Source organism: Panulirus ornatus, chromosome 39 (genome assembly GCF_036320965.1).
Source record: "Panulirus ornatus isolate Po-2019 chromosome 39, ASM3632096v1, whole genome shotgun sequence".
Lineage (NCBI taxonomy): Eukaryota > Metazoa > Arthropoda > Malacostraca > Decapoda > Palinuridae > Panulirus > Panulirus ornatus.
The window spans coordinates 7,837,971-7,862,949 of NC_092262.1; the positions used below are offsets into that span (position 1 = coordinate 7,837,971).

General features: G+C 37.2%; 2 protein-coding genes across 5 annotated transcripts; one reads left to right on the forward strand and one right to left on the reverse strand.

Moving 5' to 3' along the window:
* Positions 1 to 925: 925 nt before the first annotated feature.
* LOC139761090 (E3 ubiquitin-protein ligase rnf146-like) lies at positions 926 to 14,610 on the reverse strand. 2 transcript variants are annotated; one of them, XM_071684949.1, is made up of 5 exons: positions 14,420 to 14,610; positions 13,090 to 13,229; positions 12,125 to 12,275; positions 4,384 to 4,664; positions 926 to 1,943 (listed from the first exon to the last, which is right to left on the reverse strand). In XM_071684949.1, exons 1-4 carry the CDS (start codon positions 14,487 to 14,489, stop codon positions 4,384 to 4,386), a joined length of 642 nt encoding a protein of 213 aa, XP_071541050.1. In that variant the 5' UTR covers positions 14,490 to 14,610; the 3' UTR covers positions 926 to 1,943. The 2 variants fall into 2 exon arrangements, with proteins under 2 accessions (XP_071541050.1, XP_071541049.1); XM_071684948.1 differs by lacking the exon at positions 4,384 to 4,664 and having other exon boundaries at positions 14,420 to 14,609.
* A 1,028-nt stretch (positions 14,611 to 15,638) lies between these two features.
* l(3)neo43 (cytochrome c oxidase assembly protein COX16 homolog l(3)neo43) lies at positions 15,639 to 24,955 on the forward strand. 3 transcript variants are annotated; one of them, XM_071684951.1, is made up of 4 exons: positions 15,639 to 15,776; positions 20,415 to 20,550; positions 21,862 to 21,976; positions 24,472 to 24,955. In XM_071684951.1, exons 2-4 carry the CDS (start codon positions 20,447 to 20,449, stop codon positions 24,598 to 24,600), a joined length of 348 nt encoding a protein of 115 aa, XP_071541052.1. In that variant the 5' UTR covers positions 15,639 to 15,776; positions 20,415 to 20,446; the 3' UTR covers positions 24,601 to 24,955. The 3 variants fall into 3 exon arrangements, with proteins under 3 accessions (XP_071541052.1, XP_071541053.1, XP_071541054.1); XM_071684952.1 differs by having other exon boundaries at positions 15,688 to 15,835; XM_071684953.1 differs by lacking the exon at positions 15,639 to 15,776 and adding an exon at positions 15,782 to 15,895.
* The last annotated feature ends 24 nt before the right edge of the window (positions 24,956 to 24,979 follow it).

The window sequence follows — 24,979 nt, forward strand, 5'->3', positions numbered from 1 at the left end:
TGAGCAAACGGTATGGGGAATCTTGTTTTGATTCACTCTGTATCATAATGAATTTTTCATATTGGATCAAATAGGTTTTTCTTTTTTTCGATTCACTCCGTATCATATTGAATTTTTCATTTTGGATAGGTTTTTTGAATAGGTTTTTTTTGCCTTCTTGATAAGCGAGGTGGCCAAAATAAACTGGCAAACAATATCATCCTTTGTATACATCCAGCATAATTGTATATATATCCATGTATGATTAAGAAACATCAACTCAAAAAGTAGGTACTTAGAATTTCTTACATTCTTATTTTCTAGTGAATTGCGGACTGGTAAAGCGTTTCGATAAGTCTTTTGCTCCCCCACCTTTTGGTTGCCTTTTAGGACACAGGAAATACATGGGAAATGTTCTTTCTCCATACTCAGATCCCAGTTGACACTTGGTTTCTTAAATTTCCTTATTGTTTTTCTTTTATTTACCAAAAAAAAAAAATGTATCCTCATACAAGACGCCGTTGTTTCATATTGAGCAAGTCTATACACTACCTCAGGTATAAATTTGGGTGGACATGGGAAACAGTGTTTATGTACAATAATATACATGCCATTTCCTGCATTAGCAAGGTAGCGTTAAGAACAGAGGAGTGAGCCTTTGAGGGAATATCCTCACTTGGCCCCCTTCTCTGTTCCTCTTGGAACATTAAAAAAGAACAAAAGGAGGAAAGTGAAAAGTCAAGTGGTTTTCAGTAAGAGTGTAAAAGTCTGCAGAAATATCCTTCAAATACATTTTTAGCACATGATATACCAGCATTGATGAAAATTTCTGCAAAATGCTTAAGTAGCCACTGCAGAAAAAAAAGTTTGCAATCTTTTTGTAAGGCACATGAAACTTTAATTAGAGATAACTTACCATTCATGTCTAAATAAAAGTGTTTGGTAATCATTATGATTTTATTTATTTAGTACAAATGATGCAATAATTACACAGAGATGCAAAAAATCTAGTACATGCAGTTAAAAAAAAAAAGAAAGGCCTTCCTGAAAATCACAGGCATATCATTGTCTGTAAAATCAGAGTTGTTCATCTTCTGACGAAAGGGTAAGATGGTACTGTTCTGTTTCCTCTGCTGAATCTTCCGTGGAATCTAATGGATAAAACTCAGGAGCATCTGCAGACAGGGCTAGTTGATCCATTTGGTAAACAGCAGCCTCCAGATCTGAGGTGGGCTGAGATGAACCTTGGAAATTAGAAACCTGAACTTCGTTTGGTCCACTGTCTACGGAAGGTGATATAGATGAATGAACATGATGCTGCTGGTGGGGCAAATGATGGTGATGTAAATGATGTGTATGTATCGCGTGTGAAAATATGTTGTGATCATTGGCTGTACTCAAAGTATGTGCAAGATGATGTGGGATATGAAGCTGGTGATGGTGCAAATGATGATGATGATAAGGAAGATGATGATAATGATGATGATGGGAATCTGTGCTCAAGGAATGCAAGTGTGTAGGTTCAGTAGTATCAGGAGATCCACTACTACTGCTCGCTGCACTCGGGGTATGTGGAGTTTGGGGAGTATTGCTCGGGGCAGTGGGTGTACGAGGGCAGAGGTCATTGTTGTTTGTTGTTGAGCCAATATTGTCCCCTATATCATTAGGTATACTGGTATCTCGCGGATTAGGTATATGAATAGCGTGTGCAGCTGAATGAAGAGCTGTTAACTCTGCCTCTAACTGACTTGGAAGTTTTATGCCTGCAACACCTTTTTTTGGAATAGAACTAAGATCTCTTTTTATTCGTCTCCGCCTACTGGGATCATTTCTTCTAAGTTGCACCATTCGGTCAAAGTCGATGATATACAAAAAGCCTGCAACCAAAACTTCACAAGCACGCTGGCCAGAACCATAAGCAGCTTCCAACTCATAACTTGTACGTTCATCATACTGCCACCAACCTGTAAGATAAAACAAATTTTCAAAAAGCTGGTTTTGTTACATTCCGACAAAGAATTCAAAGATCAAGCTTTCATATTCAATGCTTAAGCAGCCAGCTTCATACATGGCAAACAGAAATCACAACAAAATATCTAACACCCTAAATAATTAATTCTTCATGGTCAAACCTGGAAAGCAAACACAAAAGCCACATACTACTGTCTACACAGCAAACAATGAAGTCACTCTTGAAAGAATTATCCATGTCTGTCAAGTGCTTATTTCTGACTTATTCAGCTTCTTTACACAACTTGTAAAAAACATACCTCCTTTCTAATGGGCTTAAATGAACTATCACAAAAAGTACATGTGTTGTATTGGAAGAGGTATATCCTCCCGGCAATCACTTATAATCTCCAAGCAAAAACTGCAATGGATATTCAGGGCATAATGGCACATTAGGTGAATTGTAAGATTTTAAGCATTTAGAGGATCATCACTTTGTTCAGACTTCACAGCATATTTTGATGAAGATGTTCACATCCGACAAACCTGCTTGATTTCTTTTATGGTGCAATCAAGATGTATAATGAAAGTAAAGCTGAAGATACCATTAATTAAAATTTTCAGAAAGCATTAGATAAAGCCCAACAACAAAAATTACTAACAAAATTTATCATACGGTATAGAATACATCGTATTTCTGCAGTTAGAAAATGGTTTGATGTAAAAAATAGTGTACCACAGGGAAAAGCCTTAGGACCAATTCTGTTTCTGACACATATCTCTGACACTGGTAATGAGCTATGCTGTAAGATATGAAAATTCATTAACATAACTAAGCTAGTAAATAAAGCTCTAACAGAAACTGAGCATCTAAAGTTGCAAGATGACACAGACAATCTGATGGATTGGGTTCATATGTGGCAAATAAATTTCAAAGGTAGTAAGTGTAAAGTTTTACATAAGAGCAGTAAAAATGAAGAAATCAATAATATGATGTCTAATGACTTAAAAACGGTAAAAAAAACTAAAGCATAATACTCTCCGATGAACTCAGAGCCAGGTGAGCAGTGCATAAAATAGTTAAACAGTTAGAGGCAAATAAAATTCTCAGCTTCATGGGTATGGCATTTGAATTCAATCCTAGAACTGATCCTTCCTTGTTTTAATTCAATCATCATTATGTTCATTTCTGGTTACCCTACCTATAAAAAGAAATGATATGCAATGCAGTACACTGGCAAGCTAGCATGATGATTTCCAAACTAAGATATAAATCCTATGAGAGACATCTAGAAGGCCAACTCATATTTAGCATATTAAAGAGAGGGTTAAGAGGTGATTTGTTACAAGTAGTCAATACTGTTAAAGGCTTTGACAATCTTGATTAAGGCAGCTATTTAAGACTAGATTGGTCCAATTTCGTTTGTAGCTATGGATAAAAACTCTTGGGCATATGTTACACTTCGAACGATGAAAAGTACTCTTTCTTCAACAGGACTGTTAACATATGGAATGATATATCAACAGAGAAGATGACAGCAATACCACAGATGAATTTGAAAAAAAAAAAAGTCATGGTATACTCTACTTACAAACCAACAATATCCTCAACATACACATGCAACCAACCAGATTCCCAACGCACCACCTCCAACAATTCTTTGATACTGAATGTTTACTGAGAATCTGATTTACAATTTTCAAACTACGACCAAGGTTATGTTGCAGGTTACAGCACGACTCCCAAAAATTGATGGACAAAGCAATTACTGTATAAAGTGTCTACCATGTTACAAAGGCAAAACAAAAACAAGAAGGGTAGTCCATGGAATACTTATGTCACCTGCAGTGCAGCACAGTCACTGAGAGTAAAAGAAGAATGAATGAAAATATAGTTATTGGTAGTACAATAAGAATGGGTAGACATATTGCCTGATAATATTACAAACACCTGTATCAAGTCCCATTCCCAAAAAAGTAATTTTCTTCAAGTTATGAGGCACGTTAATTCTAATTTAACCTTTCCAGAAGTGGCATAACTTAGACTGAATGCAGATCAGAGTTTTAGGCCCCATGTCAATCAGTTCTTTAGATGCTGGAAAATGACTGTATAATGACTACATTTTTCAAGTTTTGACCCCAAGGGCATTTTGCAGGTTACAAGGTGGCTCTCAATAACATGTGGACAATGAATAGATGGATGAACGACAACAGAAAAAGAGATCCCTAAGACTGCCATCCCATGAAAGAGACATAATAAATGTACAATTCCTCTCCCTGAGCTTTATTTTTTCTTTGACAAGACTAGATAAGGTTCTGAGGCATCTTCAGTAATTCAGCTTGTTTTTATCTGTTCCCTCATGTATGGAATCTATGTCCTGTTTGGACTGTTGCACAGAGCCATGTTTTTATTTTAAAACTAAACTGAAAATTACTAGATGAATAGGCATGCACCTAATTTTTATTGGAGTGTTTCCTCTTGCGTCCCCGGCGCTGTCCTGGACCCTTGCCACCGAGTGTCTTGGCTGTAAGGCCAGCAGTGCCCTTGGCCGCTGAGGAAACTATATCACGCTTGATACGTCTGCGTAGCCCTGGGCAGTTTGAACGAGTCTGTCTCATGTTGGTTATGTCAATATCATAGATGTAGCCAGCTATGAGCAGCGAGATGGATGACTGCCCCTGTGTGTAAGCCTCCTCAATCTCAGAATTTGCACGTTCATCATATCGCCACCATCCTGCGGGACAGTCAGGCACTCTCAGTACCTTTAAAATTTTACTATACCCATTTCAATGATAATTTTCACAACAAAGTAATACATTAATATGATGCTCCTATTTACTCATTTGTCATCATATGCAGGGATCCCCACAAGGTAAGTCTTCTGCCAGCCATGATCTGCAAAAATTGAGCATACAATTTCAAGGTCAGGCCACTTATACAGAAAGAGGTAATTTTACACAAAATACAATTTGCAAAAATTATGAATCTCTACAATCACATCAGAAGTTTCCTAAAATTTGAACTTTTAGAATGGGTTAGACTACATTCAACTTATTCAGCAACCTATTTCCCACATGCATCCTTTATGACCATCGTAAAATGCTTTCATTCATGCATCTCTTTATGATTTCTTCACATCACTTATTGTTTTATATCTTCCCTCTCTATATCAACTGGGATAAGCATATTCAAATATGCAAACTTTTTGAACAAACTACATCTAAATTCTTCACATTAACTAGAATTCTCACTGAACCCCCAATTCTTTTCCCTAGCATGACTTTAATCCTAATTTTAGAATCACAAGTATTTGATGTTCATTTGGCTAACAGCACATTAGCACACCTTCACCAACTGTCATAAACAAATATGCTTACTCGTCAGAGCACTAACCTACAGCCTAAGGGACACATTTATTCAATATATGCTGGTGTGTGAAAGGGACTCACAAGCAGCATCTATTTACACTTCAAGACTAACTGATCTATTATAAAACTGCAGTCTAATGATTATACATACGCATTTATTTCCATGAACCATATACAGTTGTGTGTTATGCATCTACATCACTTTTCATAACTTTTCACCATTTCCAGCCTTTGCAAGACATGGTCAGGAGCAAACAAGGACCTCATTTATATATCTCCACTCTAACTGTCACACATAATGCAACAAAAATAGAGCCTTGCATCCACAACCAAGCTAGGGATATATATTACCAAAAATTCAGAAATGTATTCAGAAAAAATATTTCTGATCTTTCTAGCTACTTACATATTTCACTTGACTTTTTCAGAAATTCAGAATAGGTTTTTATCTTAAATCTAGAAAAAAATATACAAATTCTTGGATCTCCTTATGTTTTTCTAGGCTACATAAAGTATGCTAAGCCAGAATGATTTCATCTTGACCTACAAAGTGGAGCAAGGCTAAGATTGTATTTCACCTTAACATAACTTTTTTGCAAGGCTAGAATTGTTTTTAATCTTAACCAAATTTTCTTAGGCTAGAATTGTATTTCATCTTAACTTTCTAAATAGGACAGAATCACATTTCATTAACTAGGCTAGAATTGTATTTCACATTAACGAGGATAGAATTGTAGTGCACCTTAACCTGCTAGGCTAAAATTGTACTTCCCATTAGCTAGGCTACAATTGTATTTCATCCTAACTTCTAGGCTAGAATTGTATTTCACATTAGCTAGGCTACAATTGTATTTCATCCTAACCTATCATAACTTTCAACTTAAATGCTAGAATTGTATTTCGACCTACATTAATTGCATTTCAACTTAACTTACATAACTTTCAACTTTGTAAGTGCTAGAAATGTATTTCATCTTTACCTAACTTTCTACTTAAATTAGTAAGCAGCTAAGCTAGATCTGTATTCACACTTAACATAACATAACTTTCATCTTAACATACTCTAACGTAACCTAGCTCAAAAAATTTGATGGAGAAAGGCATATCTTCCAGTGATCTTAATTCTTTAGTTCACTACACAATAGATTATCAAAAACGTGTGCTACCAGTATTCTGAATATCATATTAAAATTGCAGATGCCAGGTAGAGAGATTTCTACCTTCACATTCCCTGCATATCATAAAAAGTAACTCCATGGGACAGGACAGCTGGAAATTCCTCCCTCTTCTTGTATCTCAATTTTTTACAAGATGGAAAAGAAGAAAATTGGGGAAGGAAGGATGGAGTGAAAAGGATTTTGAGTGATCAGGGCCTCAACATAGAAAAGGGTGAAAGGCATGTAGGGAACAGAGTGAATTGGAATAGTGTGGTATATAAGTATTGATGTACTGTCAATGGACTGAACCAGGGCATGTGAAGCACCTGGGGAAACCATGGAAAGATATGTAAGATTTGGTTGGGGTAGGGGCAGTGGTTTCAAAGCACTGCATATGACAGCGTGAGAACGAATGTGAGCAAAATGTGGCCTTTGTCTGTTCCTGGCAATAACTCACTAACATAGGGAACAGCAATCAAGTACTTGTGCTATTTTTTTTTTTAAAAACACAAATCCAAATAATTTGGAAAATTATCAAAATTGCAACTGTTTGGGCCAAATGTGTGGTAGCGTACCTATTTGGAAATCCAGAAGGTTCAGGAATCCTGTAATTCTCAGGTCCCATGTGTTGCAGATATTTTGAAATCAACCTGTAAAATCATTCTGCCTCTCCTTTCCCTTCTTTTCCCCCATATTTTTCGACATTTTTATCTGAATTTCTTGTCCTTGGACAGTTATACGGTTGCCATGGAAGACTGCCAGATATAGGAGAGTCAGTGACAAGCAAACTTGTAGAGAGGGGCTGAGGTTATGACAGGTAAACTTATACAGGTTTGTGACAGTAGCCAATCAAAGACATGTTTGACCCTTGAACACACTGTGTGCCACTGCCCCCTTCCTCATACACATCACACTTTCAACAAAAATCATATAACAATCTTCTTATTCAAAACAGGTTTACCGTAAGTGAATGTAATTCATTTACCAACCAATGATGTGGTGAGATGAGTGAGTGTGGGTATTGCATTAGGGGTTGGTGCAGATCTTACAAATGGTGTAGACAGTACATGATGTTAGTGTATTAGTGGACAAAGAATTAAACAATACACTAATACATTATCAACTTCTTAGCCTAAATCATACTGTAATGTACCTATGGAACTGCACCAAGTTCTTCATATATAGGGTATGTACTTGCACAGCTTTTGAACTGCTTTAAAAAAATACACATATCACAAAATGAGTGTCAGAAAGCTATCACGGCTTCCTTACAATCTTGCAAAACAAGTATACAATGGGATGCAAACAGCAACAGACCGTTGGTATTTTTGCAAAAGCTACTTGATACTACAGAAGATATATGAACCAGAGAAGAAATACCTAGAAACTCTGTACCTATGGGGAAACAACTAAAATTAGTCAAGGACTCGAAGCTGAATACTTGTCAGGTTTTTTCTTCTCTGTATCTATGGTGTTGCTTTTAACTATTCATACAGGCAAATCATTCCATATGTTAACAATCCTATTGAAGAAAAAGACTTTTGCCTTATTCAAAGTAAAATGTTTGCCTACAAGTTTGTATCCATTACATGTGAAATCAGACTGATATAGCCTTAAATAACTGCTTAGCACAAGAATATCAAAGCCTTTGATCATTTTGAATATCAAGAATAAATACTCTCTTATTCCCTTTCCTGAATGAAATAAGTCTGGGTATCTTATTATAGTGGTAGGTAACTGTTGTATTTTCTCCGTTCTATATCCTTGCAAGATGTGACTAAACCTGAAAACAATATCAAGGTGAACATTATTGATTGAGAATTATTCTTTTTTACTTGAACTTGAATGCCCTACCTGTTTTACTGTTTTAGTCTAAGTACAGTTTGAGTATCCGATATCCAAAATGCCTGGGACCAGCTGTGTTTCAGATTTTGAAATTTTTTGGATATTGGAATGTTTGAAAATACATAGATATCTTGGGGGTGGGACCCAAGTCTAAACACAAAGTCCATTTATGTTTCATATACACCTTATACAAATAAACTGAAGGTAATTCATACAATATTTTTAATAATTATGCCCATGAGACAAAGTTTGTTTAACAGTGAACCATCAGAAAGCCACCCATGAGCAGCTTTTAGCTAAATTCAGAGGGCCAGTTAGAAGCCTGACCTAAATTACTTGACGATGATCATCATTCTTTAGATCTAGGGGGGGAGAGATCTTATGGCCACTTACTCTTCTAGCACTGAAAGCTGACCAATCTGAGGTAGAAAAAGGTGTTTCTCGCAAAAGTGGAGGCAGTATTGCCTGCTCCCACCTGACCTCGACAACAATGCACCTGACTGGTTCGACTGATAATTCAGCAAACTTTTTAAAATTTTGTTGTTATGGATGGGATGGTTAGGTAAGTAAATGCAAGAGTTTTGGAGAAAGGGTCAAGTATGCAGTCTATTGTGGATGAGAGGGCTTGGGAAGTGAGTCAGTTGTTGTTCGCTGATGATACACTGCTGGCAGTTGATTCGGGTAAGAAACTGCAGAAGTTGGTGACTGAGTCTAGTAAAGTGTGAAAGAAGAAAACTGAGAGTAAATGAGAATAAGAGCAAGGTTATTAGGTTCAGTAAGGTTGAGGGACAAGTTAATTGAGAGGTAAGTTTGAATGGAGAAAAAAATGGAGGAAGTGGTGTTTTAGATGTCTGGGAGTGGACTTAGCAGCGGATGGAACCATGGAAGCAGAAGTGAGTCACATAGTGTGGGAGGAAGCAAAGGTTCTGAGAGCATTGAAGAATGTGTGGAATGCGAGAACATTATCTCAGAGAGCAAAAATGGGTATGTTTAAAGGAATACTGGTTCCAATAATGCTATATGGCTGTGAGGCGTGGGCTATAGATAGGGTTGTGCGAAGGAGGATGGATATGTTGGAAATGAAATGTTCGAGGACAATATGTGGTGTGAGGTGGTTTGATCGAGTGAGTAATGAAAGGGTAAGAGAGATGTGCAGTAATAAAAAGGGTGTGGTTGAGAGATCAGAAGAGGGTGTGTTGAAATGGTTTGGACACATGGAGAGAATGAGTGAGTAAAGATTGACAAAGAGGATATATGTGTCAGAGGTGGAGGGAAGAAGGAGAAGCAGGAGACCAAATTAAAGGTGGAAAGATGAAGTGAAAAAGATTCTGAGCGATTGGGGCCTGAACATACAGGAGGGAGAAAGGCGTGCAAAGAATAGAGTGAATTGGAATGATGTGGTATACCGGGTCAACTTGCTGTCAATGGATTGAACCAGGGCATGTGATGCATCTGGGGTAAAACATGGAAAGTTTTGTATGGTCTGGATGTGGAAAGGGAGCTCTGGTTTCGGTGCATTACACATAACAGCTAGAGACTGACATGACAGCAAGAGACTGAGTGTGAATGAATGTGGCCTTTGTTGTCTTTTCCTAGCACTACCTCATGCGCTCGCGGGGAAGTGGGGGTGACATTTCATGTGAAGCGGGGTGGCTACGGGAAAGGATGAAGGCTGCAAGTATGAATATATACATGTGTATGTATGTATATGTCTGTGTATGTTATATATGTATGTTGAAATGTATAGGTATGTATATGTGCATGTGTGGACATGTATGTATATACATGAGTATATGGGTGGGTTGGGCCAATTCTTTCGTCTGTTTCCTTGTGCTACCTTGCTAACGCAGGAGACAGTGATAAAGTGTAATAAAATAAATACTTTCATTTTGTTAATATGTAGTTCAGTAATGTTTTACAGTGTACTAAAAAGTATGTCAGTAAAGTATGGGTGTCAAGTGAGTTGCCACCGATTATGTTTTATTATTCATTTAACTATACAAAAAAAGAGGTTACAAATTAAAAGTGAGGGGTAGCGATGCTGTTTCCTGTGGGGATGGGTAGCGTCAGAAATGGATGAAGGCAAGCAAGCATGAATATGTACATGTGTATATATGTATATATCTGTATGTATGTATATGTGCATATATGGGCATTTACATATATATATATGTGTATACAAGTGGATGGGCCATTCTTAGTCTGTTTCCTGGCACTACCTTACAGGGTAAAATATACCTCTGAAAAGGCTTTCTTCTCTGTTTTCTTCTCTGCTCTCTCAACCACACTCTTTTTATTACCACACATCTCTCTTACCCTTACATTACTTACTCGATCAAACCACCTCACACCACATATTGTCCTCAAACATCTCATTTCCAGCACATCCACCCTCCTGCGCACAACTGTATCCATAGCCCATGCCTCGCAACCATACAACATTGTTGGAACCACTCTTCCTTCAAACATACCCAATTTTGCTTTCTGAGATAATGTTCTCGACTTCCACACATTCTTGATTCACTTCCGCTTCCATGGTCCCATCCGCTGCCAAATCCACTCCCAGATATCTAAAACACTTCACTTCCTCCAGTTTTTCTCCATTCAAACTTACCTCCCAATTGACTTGACCCTCAACCCCACTGTACCTAATAACCTTGCTCTTATTCACATTTACTCTTAACTTTCTTCTTTCACACACTTTACCAAACTCAGTCACCAGCTTCTGCAGTTTCTCACATGAATCAGCCACCAGCGCTGTATCATCAGCATACAACAACTAACTCGCTTCCCAAGCTCTCTCATCCACAACAGACTGCATACTTGCCCCTCTTTCCAAAACTCTTGCATTCAACTCCCTAACAACCCCATCCATAAACAAATTAAACAACCATGGAGACATCACACACCCCTGCCGCAAACCTACATTCACTGAGAACCAATCACTTTCCTCTCTTCATACACGCACACAAGCCTTACATCCTCGATAAAAACTTTTCACTGCTTCTAACAACTTGCCTCCCACACCATATATTCTTAATACATGTATGTCATTAAAACATCTTCTTAACATGAAAAATTGAGATTTTTTAGGAGTGGAAAGGATAACCTTACTTAGATAGTTCTAATGCTGGTATATATAAAAAAAAATAACAGGTTCTACGAGTGATCCATGTGGTACACCATTCATTACATCAAACCATTCTGGGGCTTGACCATTAATCAATACTTTCAGTTTATTGTTAGCCAACCAAATTTCTATCCATGGAAATACAGAACAACACCATATATAACATGTGATTTTGTTTTAGCAATTAATCTTTGATGTGGGACATCTGAGTGCTTTATAAAAATCTGAATAAATGACATTAACTGCTTTACTTCTATCACTAAGTTGAATTTATCATACACAAATCAAACAGCTTTGTCAGACAAGAATGATTTCCTTAAAAACCATGCTGTGAATAGTTAAGTGGCAATCACCTACATAATCTAGTCTCAAAGGATAGTTTCTAAAAGTCTGCTAACCATGGTCATTAAACAATGCAGGTGATAATTTCCAAGTGAGGCCAGTGTTTGTTTGCCCTGATGTTCCTTGCTAAAGTGGAAAAGGAAGCTAAATATAAAACAAAAATGTATGAATATACTTTCTTATCTTGCCCCAGAACCCCCTTTTATGAAGACTCTGCAGCACTAAAGAAGTCAGCAAAGGATTTAACAACATACCAGTACATATAATATTGCTGAATAAAATTGACTATGTGACATTCCTCAGACTTCTTATCACCAAGAAGCAGCATACCAGAGAAAAATGAGAAGCTTACCATTCCGTCCTTCATAAAACCACTGATAACCACCTGGAAGTACTTCTTCCTTCTCAGCCTCCAAGGATGAGAGGAGAGTTGGGTGGTCCAGGAAGTCAGCCGGTATCTCCTGCCGGCACATGGCACATCGCTTGCTTTGATTTGCTACACCCTAACGAAATTTCATCCATTAAAAATTGTATAAGCTTACTGAATAAAAAAAAATTGCAAAAAACTTAATCATGAGAGAAAAAGGATCTAATTACTGCACAGTGGACCATGCTCTAACCTTTGGCTTTTATATACAAACACATAAGCCATCCTCTACTATCGACAAAAGTTTAAATATCCAATATAAGGTTGTGTTCATCTTTTACCTAAAATTGACCTAAAACTATGAGGATATGACTATAAATGTAACTCCATAAGTAACATTGTATAATTATGGTGACTAATCTAATAAATGATGAACTTGACATTAACTGAGTCTTGAATCGATATTGCAAAGTATGAGCTTTTATTTCCATAATTATTAACAATCATAATCTGAAGAAATGTACCAAGCTTGGTTGAGCATCAGTCCTATGTTGTCATGTTGCAGAAACAAAGAGTGTGAACAATCAACAAAAAGTAGATACAACGAAACGCACGGGTCTTTGACATCTGACACTTCGAGCTCATCTGTCCATCCTAGCTAAGTTGCTCTGCTCAAATTAAAGTGCAGTAGTAAAATGCAATGGATGCATAGATAGGACCTAATTATAATCTTGCCCTTTACACTTTTGACCATAAAATCAGTAGCAGAAAATGGTTTTTTTATGTCCATCACAGAGGCTACACCATGGTAAGATAATGGAAGTATAGACAACAAAGGTTCCTATGACCCTAATCAATGAACTTTTGGCCATAAAAATCACAGGAAGAGTCTTAATCGATTTGCTAAATGTTAGGATAAACGTCAATTCATTATACATGGAAAAACTTACTTTTACACATAAAAAGCAGAAAATGTGTGAACAAGGAAGGCGGACAGGGTGCACACACTTCTGCAAGCAAACAGCACATTCTAACTCCTCTTCCTCACTCTCCTCCTTTTTCTGCGGCTGCTGAGGCACACCTGTGTCTGCTAAAATAATGAAATGCGACATGTAAAAAAAAATCCAATGATAATGTTCCCAATACAATATTCAAAGAGGAAAAAAAATTTCCAAGCAATACCATGTCGTTATCTTTTCTTATCTTAAAACACCAAATGAAATGTTACCATCATCAAATCCTTTACATTAATTCATCTGAGGGTTAATAAACCCACACATGAAGTGATGCATGAAAAGTAAACATTTCCAGTCAAAATAAAGTAAAAAGAATCATCAAAATTTCAATGCATCTTTAATAAGCTTAAATGAGAAGTTAAATTCTTAAAGGAGTAAAAAGTCCCATTGGATGGTCAAATTTTACTGTAAATATGAAAGACTCAAAGTCACTAAATTCTGACTAAAACACAAGACTAATTCCATTTGTCATTCTATGAGAACAGTCCGAGGACAACTATTTCCCCTAATATTTCTACGCTATAAAGATGGCTCTGGTATAAGGCTATGACAGCAGTCAAAAACTTCTGGAAATGGTGTCTAGGGTGACAAAAATATGTCTTGAATAGAGGCACCCACAAACTTCCACTTAATGCATTGTAAGTGGAACGTCACGAGCCACATAGCATGTTCTAATCTAAAGCTCTGTATTTAGCACAACGAAGCTATGATATGGTTTTCTTAGGTGTGCACGACACAAATAAAATCAAAAGTTCAAGTTTGGCTAAACAGGACCTTAAAGACATGACGTATTGGTGAAAAGTTGAAATTATTAAAAAAATAATCCTAGACCAATTCCACGGTTGCAAGTAACATAGTGGAAGCTTGCCACAACTGAAACATTGGTATGTGTGAAGGACCCAAAACTTCAGAGGCTAGAGCTACGCCTTATCTTCAGTAAAATACACAACCAGATTACTTAGTACCAAAAGCTAACTTCTACACGGTCAAACTTGTCAGTTTCATAAAGTGAAAATTTTCTAACAGGTTCCCACATATAATACTATTCCAAATGAAACCTCTATCTACAATCATACTGAACTGAGAAGAATGATTATCCCAGTAGTCATATGTTATCCATATCAAAACCCCACAAGAAATAATAGTCTCAGCCCTGAGACATAAACTTCAATAAAAAAAAAAATCGATAAATCATTGATTCACAACCATAGAAATAATGACACAAATAAACAACATAACGGTCATTAGCCTGTTAAGCACCAACCTTCATTTTCCTCAGCTTTTTCCTTCAAGGATCCTGACACATCCTCTTCCTTCCCTGCGGCTTCAGCCATCACAGCTCCGGTAGGCAGTCCCTCAAGAGCCTCTAACCTCCACAAACTAAGCCAAGGTTCACTTCACATGAAAGATCTTGTTCTAATCTGTTCACTGTTTACTATAAAATCATAGACGCTGCTGGTCTATAGCTGGACAGGAAGAAACACGACATAAGGAATCCAAGACTATATTCAATCCTCTTGATTGAAACGAATCCCAATTTTTTTCTAATAGTAAGGCTAGAAACTGGCGGTCTGTTTTCAGTAAGAATACGAGCCTATTATATCTTAATTTTTTTCTCTAATGATATCTTTATTATTCTAAATTATTTTTACATTATATATGAATGTAGAGGTATCAGTTCTTTTTATTGCCGATAGAACTTTATAGTTATGATATCAAATATATATACATATAACTACTACTTGTCTTTGCTGTAACTTTGGTGATCTAACTCCTGCGACTGTATGCAGTTCATTTCTATCATGCTTCATTCCATGGATGATAAATCGTTCCAGTGTTCATTATCACATGCACGCCTCCCACCCTCCTGCACGTTGAGGCACCAATAAGTCAAAGGCTGTTTTACTCCATCCCTCTCCCCTCTATGACATGCATAAGTATATTCTCGATCTGTATTTGTTTATTCACTCAATAGGTCTCTCATGTAGACTATAAATTCATACACAACCAACCTTCCTCACACCTCCTACTGTCCCCAGGCATCTCGTTTCCAGTACATCTACTTTCTTTCTGGATCCAAGACCTATAGTTCACATGCCTACAGCACCGTCGGGTCCCCTATACCATCAAACTATCCAAATTTTGCTCTCAAGGACTGTGATTTTCTTTTCCATACCCTTTAACAAGGCAATATCATTTTCCACATTTTCCTCACCCTATGGTTCACTTCATCTCCATCCGCTACCACGTTTACTCCCAGGTATCTAAAAAAACTCGATTTATTCCAAGTTTTCTATTTCATCTACTGATAGCAATTAATACTTTGTCCTTCATTATTACAAATCAAGGGCAACAACAGATGAACTCCAGGCGAATTGGTTTTGTGGCGTCACCTATTGTGCGTAATCAACACTATATCAAACTACGTTTGTCTTATAGAGCTACAGTTTCTATATATATCTCATTTTGTTATGTTTCTCTGAACCTGTAGTTACAATAATCATATTCCTTATACTTACCCGAAACATATCTTTTGAGAGTGAGGGAAACCAATTCGGGATTTAAAGGGATAGGAAGAACGTGGACAACCAACACGGCTGGGAGGACCTCGTCCTCTTTGGGTGATTGTTCTTTTTAACGATGAATGACCCAATTGATAGGTCATGAAATGATAAAACGGGTGTGTGGTGAAAGTGGATGTTAAGGTTGACCTTCATGACTGATATTGGAGAGTAGCCAGGTCGAGTTGTGATTGTGACTTGTATATTAGGATGAACTGCTGGTTAAGTGATAAGGGGCCGAACTACAGCTTTAGTTTATAGGGTTATGGTTGCCCATGGGACGACCTGTGCTGTACAAGGCTATATATCATTCTTGTCCTAGACCGTGGTCTGTGCAAGGCGAAATAACCTCTTCCATAATCCCTGTAGATATATATATTTAATGTTCAGTAACATTCTTCTGGATTGATTCTCAGTAATAACCAAGGGAATCATAGGAACACTTATTACTCTATAAATTGGCCGTTTATATATATATATATATATATATATATATATATATATATATATATATATATATATATATATATATATGCGCCATGGTAAGTAGGTATTTTGCTTTAATGGCTATCTTTATTTTTTTTTTATTATACTTTGTCGCTGTCTCCCACGTTTGCGAGGTAGCGCAAGGAAACAGACGAAAGAAATGGCCCAACCCCCCCCATACACATGTATGTACATACGTCCACACACGCAAATATACATACCTACACAGCTTTCCATGGTTTACCCCAGACGCTTCACATGCCTTGATTCAATCCACTGACAGCACGTCAACCCCGGTATACCACATCGCTCCAATTCACTCTATTCCTTGCCCTCCTTTCACCCTCCTGCATGTTCAGGCCCCGATCACACAAAATCTTTTTCACTCCATCTTTCCACCTCCAATTTGGTCTCCCTCTTCTCCTCGTTCCCTCCACCTCCGACACATATATCCTCTTGGTCAATCTTTCCTCACTCATTCTCTCCATGTGCCCAAACCACTTCAAAACACCCTCTTCTGCTCTCTCAACCACGCTCTTTTTATTTCCACACATCTCTCTTACCCTTAAGTTACTCACTCGATCAAACCACCTCTTACCACACATTGTCCTCAAACATCTCATTTCCAGGACATCCATCCTCCTGCGCACAACTCTATCCATAGCCCATGCCTCGCAACCATACAACATTGTTGGAACCACTATTCCTTCAAACATACCCATTTTTGCTTTCCGAGATAATGTTCTCGACTTCCACACATTCTTCAAGGCCCCCAGAATTTTCGCCCCCTCCCCCACCCTATGATCCACTTCCGCTTCCATGGTTCCATCCGCTGCCAGATCCACTCCCAGATATCTAAAACACTTCACTTCCTCCAGTTTTTCTCCATTCAAACTCACCTCCCAATTGACTTGACCCTCAACCCTACTGTACCTAATAACCTTGCTCTTATTCACATTTACTCTTAACTTTCTTCTTCCACACATTTTACCAAACTCAGTCACCAGCTTCTGCAGTTTCTCACATGAATCAGCCACCAGGGCTGTATCATCAGCGAACAACAACTGACTCACTTCCCAAGCTCTCTCATCCCCAACAGACTTCATACTTGCCCCTCTTTCCAAAACTCTTGCATTTACCTCCCTAACAACCCCATCCATAAACAAATTAAACAACCATGGAGACATCACACACCCCTGCCGCAAACCTACATTCACTGAGAACCAATCACTTTCCTCTCTTCCTACACGTACACATGCCTTACATCCTCGATAAAAACTTTTCACTGCTTCTAACAACTTTCCTCCCACACCATATATTCTTAATACCTTCCACAGAGCATCTCTACCAACTCTATCATATGCCTTCTCCAGATCCATAAATGCTACATACAAATCCATTTGCTTTTCTAAGTATTTCTCACATACATTCTTCAAAGCAAACACCTGATCCACACATCCTCTACCACTTCTGAAACCACACTGCTCTTCCCCAATCTGATGCTCTGTACATGCCTTCACCCTCTCAATCAATACCCTCCCATATAATTTATTTATCACAGAAAATAACTGCAATTGTGCTAGCAGTTGGAAAAGTTTACGTTGTGATGAATATCACTGATTAACTGCTTTTCCGATACCCTCTCTAGCAATCTTAGTGGATATGGGTGTGGAAGAAACTCGTAGTAGATTCCTCATATTTAGAAATTATGTAATATGCTGATGAGATTTAAGAATATGAAGTTATCCATGATATTAGATAAAAGAGGTGGAGGGCTATGATGGTCTTAGAGAATTTGGAGTTTGACATCATAAAAGTACGGGAAACATAGATAGCAACTGAATACCTGGACATTACGAGGAAACTACCTAACTTTCAGTAGCAACTGAGATATTTACTTTATAAATGTTATAGTTGAAATATACCAACATGTGCTCTATCTATTCAAATGGTTAGGAATATTCACATAAGGTTTTGTGTAATGGTTTGATTTCTGGGATGTGTTTCCATGCACACAGTTCGCAAACCTATAACAAAATTGCTCGTAAACATCAGACCTTGACGAGCACAGATGTCAAAATAAAGCAAATCGAAGGTGCTAGAGATTATTTAGTAGGTTCTGTTAAATTTGATTGCACTAGCGGTTTTCCATTTATATGCAATATTTAACCCCATACCTTCTTTGAGCTAGAGATTGATAGCCCTCCCTACAGTTGTTGTATTTATATAGGTGCTCTCTTATTTTCTTTTTTTTTATATCCAATGTTACCCTGAGTGTCGTAAGCTAAGTGGAAGAAGTCCACTGATATGCATTTGTTCCAAATCTATGAATTATTTCTTTGCTGCCTCCAACCTACCATATGTAATTAACCAGTTTAAGATCTTCAAGAAAAATTGGTGTCAATTCAGCATAAAAGGTTTTGTAGATATATGACAAATAAACCTAGCAGAGCATGGCTAAGTGTGAAGTAAACTGGTTGAAGATAGATTGACACGTAAGCCTAAGATATATATATATATAACGTATATATATATATATATATATATATATATATGTATATATATATATATATATATATATATATATATATATATATATATATATATATATACGTCCACACACGCAAATATACATACCTACACAGCTTTCCATGGCTTACCCCAGACGCTTCACATGCCTTGATTCAATCCACTGACAGCACGTCAACCCCGGTATACCACCTCGCTCCAATTCACTCTATTCCTTGCCCTCCTTTCACCCTCCTGCATGTTCAGGCCCCGATCACACAAAATCTTTTTCACTCCATCTTTCCACCTCCAATTTGGCCTCCCTCTTCTCCTTGCTCCCTCCACCTCCGACACATATATCCTCTTGGTCAATCTTTCTTCACTCATCCTCTCCATGTGCCCAAACCACTTCAAAACACCCTCTTCTGCTCTCTCAACCACGCTCTTTTTATTTCCACACATCTCTCTTACCCTTACGTTACTCACTCGATCAAACCACCTCACACCACACATTGTCCTCAAACATCTCATTTCCAGCACATCCATCCTCCTGCGCACAACTCTATCCATAGCCCACGCCTCGCAACCATACAACATTGTTGGAACCACTATTCCTTCAAACATACCATTTTTGCTTTCCGAGATAATGTTCTCGACTTCCACACATTCTTCAAGGCCCCCAGAATTTTCGCCCCCTCCCCCACCCTATGATCCACTTCCGCTTCCATGGTTCCATCCGCTGCCAGATCCACTCCCAGATATCTAAAACACTTCACTTCCTCCAGTTTTTCTCCATTCAAACTCACCTCCCAATTGACTTGACCCTCAACCCTACTGTACCTAATAACCTTGCTCTTATTCACATTTACTCTTAACTTTCTTCTTCCACACACTTTACCAAACTCAGTCACCAGCTTCTGCAGTTTCTCACATGAATCAGCCACCAGCGCTGTATCATCAGCGAACAACAACTGACTCACTTCCCAAGCTCTCTCATCCCCAACAGACTTCATACTTGCCCCTCTTTCCAAAACTCTTGCATTTACCTCCCTAACAACCCCATCCATAAACAAATTAAACAACCATGGAGACATCACACACCCCTGCCGCAAACCTACATTCACTGAGAACCAATCACTTTCCTCTCTTCCTACACGTACACATGCCTTACATCCTCGATAAAAACTTTTCACTTCTTCTAACAACTTGCCTCCCACACCATATATTCTTAATACCTTCCACAGAGCATCTCTATCAACTCTATCATATATATATATATATATATATATATATATATATATATATATATATATATATATACACACACCTTATCCTAAGTCAGTCTAGTACCCAATTTATCAATGAAGTCTAAGGGGAAGATGAACAGCTTGGTTGACTGTGGACCCGTTCCCACAACTAGGATTCAAACTTGTGCACTCAACATGTGGCGAACTGTGAAATCACAGTCAGCAGCAGTCTTAAGTGCAGAAAGTGAAGGGCTGTATGGGGGTAGAGATTGGTCTCCACTGTACTTGCATCATGATCATAAAATTTCTCGGGAGATGTTGAAATGGGGTTTGTAGATTTATCATGATACTGTAATAATAATTATGGAAACCTCTAGTGTGAAAAATAATAGTAATTTTGAGTAAATGTTTTTTTGGTCCTTATTTGCTTTGGCACTGATGGCATTTTCTTTTATAGGAGTCTACAAGCACCAGTGCAGCTGCAGGGGTATGGGGTTTATTTTCATGAAAAGTAGATTTGTACGATATGGAGTACCCTTTCTCGCACTTGTTGTGGGAGGATCATTTGGACTCAGAGAATTTGCTCAGTTAAGGTAATAAAATCATTAATTATATGAAAGTTGAATTTGCTTAGCTTAGGTAATAAAAGCATTAGTCATATGAAAGTTAGATTACAGTGATTAATCACATGTTCGTGTGCTGCGTACCAGTAGAATCCTTTCTTCACTAAAGAGCAGACCTCTTTCATCATGTACTTACTTCATTTGTGATCTGTACTACCATTTGTCTTTTTTTTATAAATTTTTTTCCATGCATATATTTTCTTTCAGTCTTTGTATTTTTTTTTTCTCGTACATAATCCATGCTGTTTTCTGTAAACAATAAATCTTAGTATCTTATCATGAAAACATAGTTTTATTTACCACATTTGCCTCATTACCCCCTAGAAGTCTAGACTGTTAAGGCCCCAATTCTTGGAACAAAATTTTAGACCTGATTATCACCCTCCATGAATAAAGTCTCCTAAATATTTTTAAAAAAAAGCTCTTTAGATACCATTTAGTATTGTCTCAAACACTGTCTGCTCTATACTTTTGATTACTCGTAAGCATCTTTATTTTAACTATATCATTACAGATAGTCAGTGTATATCAAGCAGCTGTCTAATGTTCTGCCGTATGTCATTCTGCTTTTTTCTGCATACCACCTCCTCCCCAGCAGTCATGTTTATTCATAAACATTATGTTGGATTTTCTTTTTTGTATGATACTTCAAAACCTTCTGTTGTACCATAATATAGAGTGTGCATATCCATATTGTTCTTTGTTGTCCTTTGCCCAGTCTGCTTATTAATCCCTGCAAAAAGTGTACCACATGTGGCTGTGGATTTAAGTGACATGTATGCAGGTATGTATGATGTGATTTTTGAATTTAGAAAAGCTGTGTGCTCTTGATCCACACCATGTTTGTGGAAATGGTGTTAAAGATACCAGATAGGTAGAAATTTTAAAGTCTAGGTGTATGATTGTATGATTGGAGGCGTATCTGTATTTTATGTATAATGGCTTTTTATTTTTTAAAGTATTGATCATAACAGAATTGTTGACAGTTTCGGTTTATGTTTTGTCTTCCTATATGAAAATGCAGTGATGTTTGTAGCCAAACATTATAGTTACATAGCATCACATCCTTTACAGTGCTTGAAAACAATGAAGTGAGTATATTGATAAAGGTTATTATAGATATGGAACAAGGAACATCAGTATGAGAAACAAGATGTGTTTCAATAAGTAGGCTATACATGAAGTTTAGTTGCAAATTGTGCTTGCTGTACTTGCTTCTGATATAATTGTTCAAAGCAAGTGAGTAGGTGAATGTATACATGGACTTTTTCTCTGTTTCAGGTATGACTTTCGAAGTGGAAAGCGTTTAACAAAGGAAGAAGCAAAAGAGCAGGGTATAGAAATGAAAGATCAAAGAGAAGTTACACTGGAAACAGAGTTTGAAAAAATTAAAACGGTATGGGTTGTGGACATTTTTTTTTGTGTGTGTGTATCTTAAGATGTATTTGATTACTTTCTCACTTTAATTAGATCCTTTGCTCCAATAGTGGATATAACCAGGTAATACAAGCTCAGAAGTTGTTTTGGTTGTTTTTTCATGGCTGTGAATGGCCAGCATATATATATGAATATTTGACACATTATTCCTCTTTCTTTGATCCCCTTTGATGTCACTCGGGTACGGGAATTTCAAATGTATCACCTTAACGTTATAATGGTATTGTACAGAAATGCACTCTTTACCCAAGATGAATTATGGTAGAACCCCACCAAACACCTTAAGCTTATCTTCTTGGAAAGTTGATAATGCTTGAATAGCATGCTTTCCTTGCAGTAGGGAATCAGAGTGAATTTGTGCTGGGCATGATTGAAAAATCTCTTTACTTTTAGGTCTGGAGATATCACTCGTCTGTAGGAAAGACAATCTCTCTGTATAAGTACTCCCTTCCCAGTTCATTGGGTTGGTTCAGGAATGTATGGTATTTGCATATCCATAACTCATGCCATGTGTTTAAAGTGAAACATGAATTTTCACACTTATAAGAATGCTTCTTACTTTTTCTCTGTACTAAGTTACTTAATGGAAGACCAGTGTTTCCATTCATACCATCATTATACACAAATGCTTCTATTCCTTTGATTCCCAGTCATTCCTTTCACATCTTCATCTGAAATATTCATAACCCTGGTACATTCTGTCACTATAACTGCCCATCTTTTCTTTGGTGTAACTCTCCCTCATGGACCTATGATTGTACTGCTATTTATTGTCTTAAAAATTTATCTTTTGCCATACATTTTATGTGACCATTTCATCCTAACACCTTTCTAGCCTTTCCCTCTTTCTGTAATTAACTTTTTTCTCCAGTATTTATACTCATATGTCACTTTCATTTCTCAGTTCAAATTGATCAAACACTTTGACATACATTTCCCTTTTAAAAATCAGGTTCTTACTTTAATTTGTATTCTTTTTGACCATCTTCCTCTTACATGTATGATTAAACCAGCCTACCATCTTGTCTAACTCTTCCTCTGATCATGTTAACAACACAGCAACTTCAGTATTCAACAACCAAAGCAAGTGTCGTTCTGATCCTTTGTCATTAGGTATCTCACCACAGTCACCCCTACCTCAATATCATCTAATATAGTTTTCCATCCATAAGATCATTAGACTCTTATGGTGATTTTCCTCAACCTTGATGCTCTTCCACTTGTATTTCAAACTACTCACTCACCCTATCATTTTCTCTTACGCACACACACATACCACATACATTATTAAAGCTAACAGCATTGAGAAGTCTCTCTTGCATACAATAATATAAGGTCTGGATCCGTAAAGTGCTTTCTTACTCAGTTTATCATAAGCTATTTCTAAATCCAGAAATGATGCATACACCTATTCTTTTCCGCTCTAAGATTTTTGTACTATGTGCTTAAGTGCAAAAATCTGATCTACACATCCTCTTCCTGACCTAAATGCCCTTTCTTTAATACTAATGGATCTACTAACTCTTTTAACATGATCAGTCACTGTCGTGACAGGTACTGTGCCATGTATTCTGAGAATTTTTAGTCCTCTGTAATTCATACCCTCGCTTTTAGCCTCATTCTCATTATATATTGGATAAGTTATTGCCTTAGTCCAGTCACCATGCACCTGACCATTTTAGCATTCTTCCATACACACTTTCCAGAGCCACTCCACAGGAGTTTCACAATTGCAATTTACCAACTGCCTCTACTTCATTCATGCTCCAAGCTTTTCCATTCAAGAACTTTACTGATCTGCTTACTTCTTCCTTTGTAATGTCATCCTCACCTATATACAAATCTCTATATCTTCTTACTTCTCTTTCTACTATACAAATAGATATGTTTCTTTCACCAACTTAGATCTGCTCTAAGATATTTTCACTGTCTCTTACAAATGTTATTTGTTAGTAGCATTGTCACAGACTTCTCCTGTGTATGTTTACTCCCTACACATATCTCTTCACTATCCTTATTTACCCCCATGTGAATAGCTTGCTACAGTATTCTCTTATCCCTGGGGATAGGGGAGAAAGAATACTTCCCACGTATTCCCTGCGTGTCGTAGAAGGCGACTAAAAGGGGAGGGAGTGGGGGGCTGGAAATCCTCCCCTCTCGTTTTTTTTTTTTTTTTTTTTTTCCAAAAGAAGGAACAGAGAAGAGGGCCAGGTGAGGATTATTCCCTCAAAGGCCCAGTCCTCTGTTCTTAACGCACCTCGCTAATGCGGGAAATGGCGAATAGTTTGAAAAAGAATAAAGAAAAGTATTCTCTTTTCAGTTTTGATTAATTATTATTGTAAATGTACTAATGCAAGTTAGGATTTGTATATTGCCCATGAGTATCATTTATCAGGATGTATTTTTAAGTTATAAGGACCTAGGTTTTAATCATTCATTTTATTTGTCTTGTAGATTGATACTGGTAGCTGGGAAAATGTACGAGGGCCACGCCCATGGGAAGAAGGGAACCGATTGTATGAAGAAGCTTTGCAGCGTTCAGGTAAAATGGCCAAGAAGGACTCAGAAATGGTGAAAAATTAAAGATATCAAAACTGATGCAGCAGTGATTAAGGAATCATGTCATTCATATGATCCTTTTTATTGTTAAGAAGTATAGTACTTCCTTTGGAAATAATGCTTTGATGAAAATTATAGGTAATGACAAATCATGTGTGATTTTAAGTAAAATTTGCAGTGTTGATAATCCTTTCCTTGGTGACTGTGTTAGAGGAAGTTTTTTACTTTTATTAAGCTTATGCATTGATAACAAACTTCCTCTTGCTTATTTTAGTGAAGAATTCTAATGAATTTTTTTTTAATAACAATGGTGATTACTTGAAAAACATTTAGCCTAAGGAAATGGGTGTAAATATTAGTGAAATACAGAGACATCATTGTTGTGACTTTTATTTATATGAGC

Bases quoted from the DNA above. Each gene is read 5' to 3' on its own strand.
- LOC139761090 (XM_071684948.1), bottom strand. From the start codon at position 14,489: ATGGCTGAAGCCGCAGGGAAGGAAGAGGATGTGTCAGGATCCTTGAAG. The intron at 13,230-14,419 runs GTTGGTGCTTAA...TCATTATTTTAG, and splicing joins AAAAGCTGAGGAAAATGAAG to CAGACACAGGTGTGCCTCAG. The intron at 1,944-12,124 runs GTAAGCTTCTCA...TTTATCTTACAG, and splicing joins GTTTTATGAAGGACGGAATG to GTTGGTGGCAGTATGATGAA.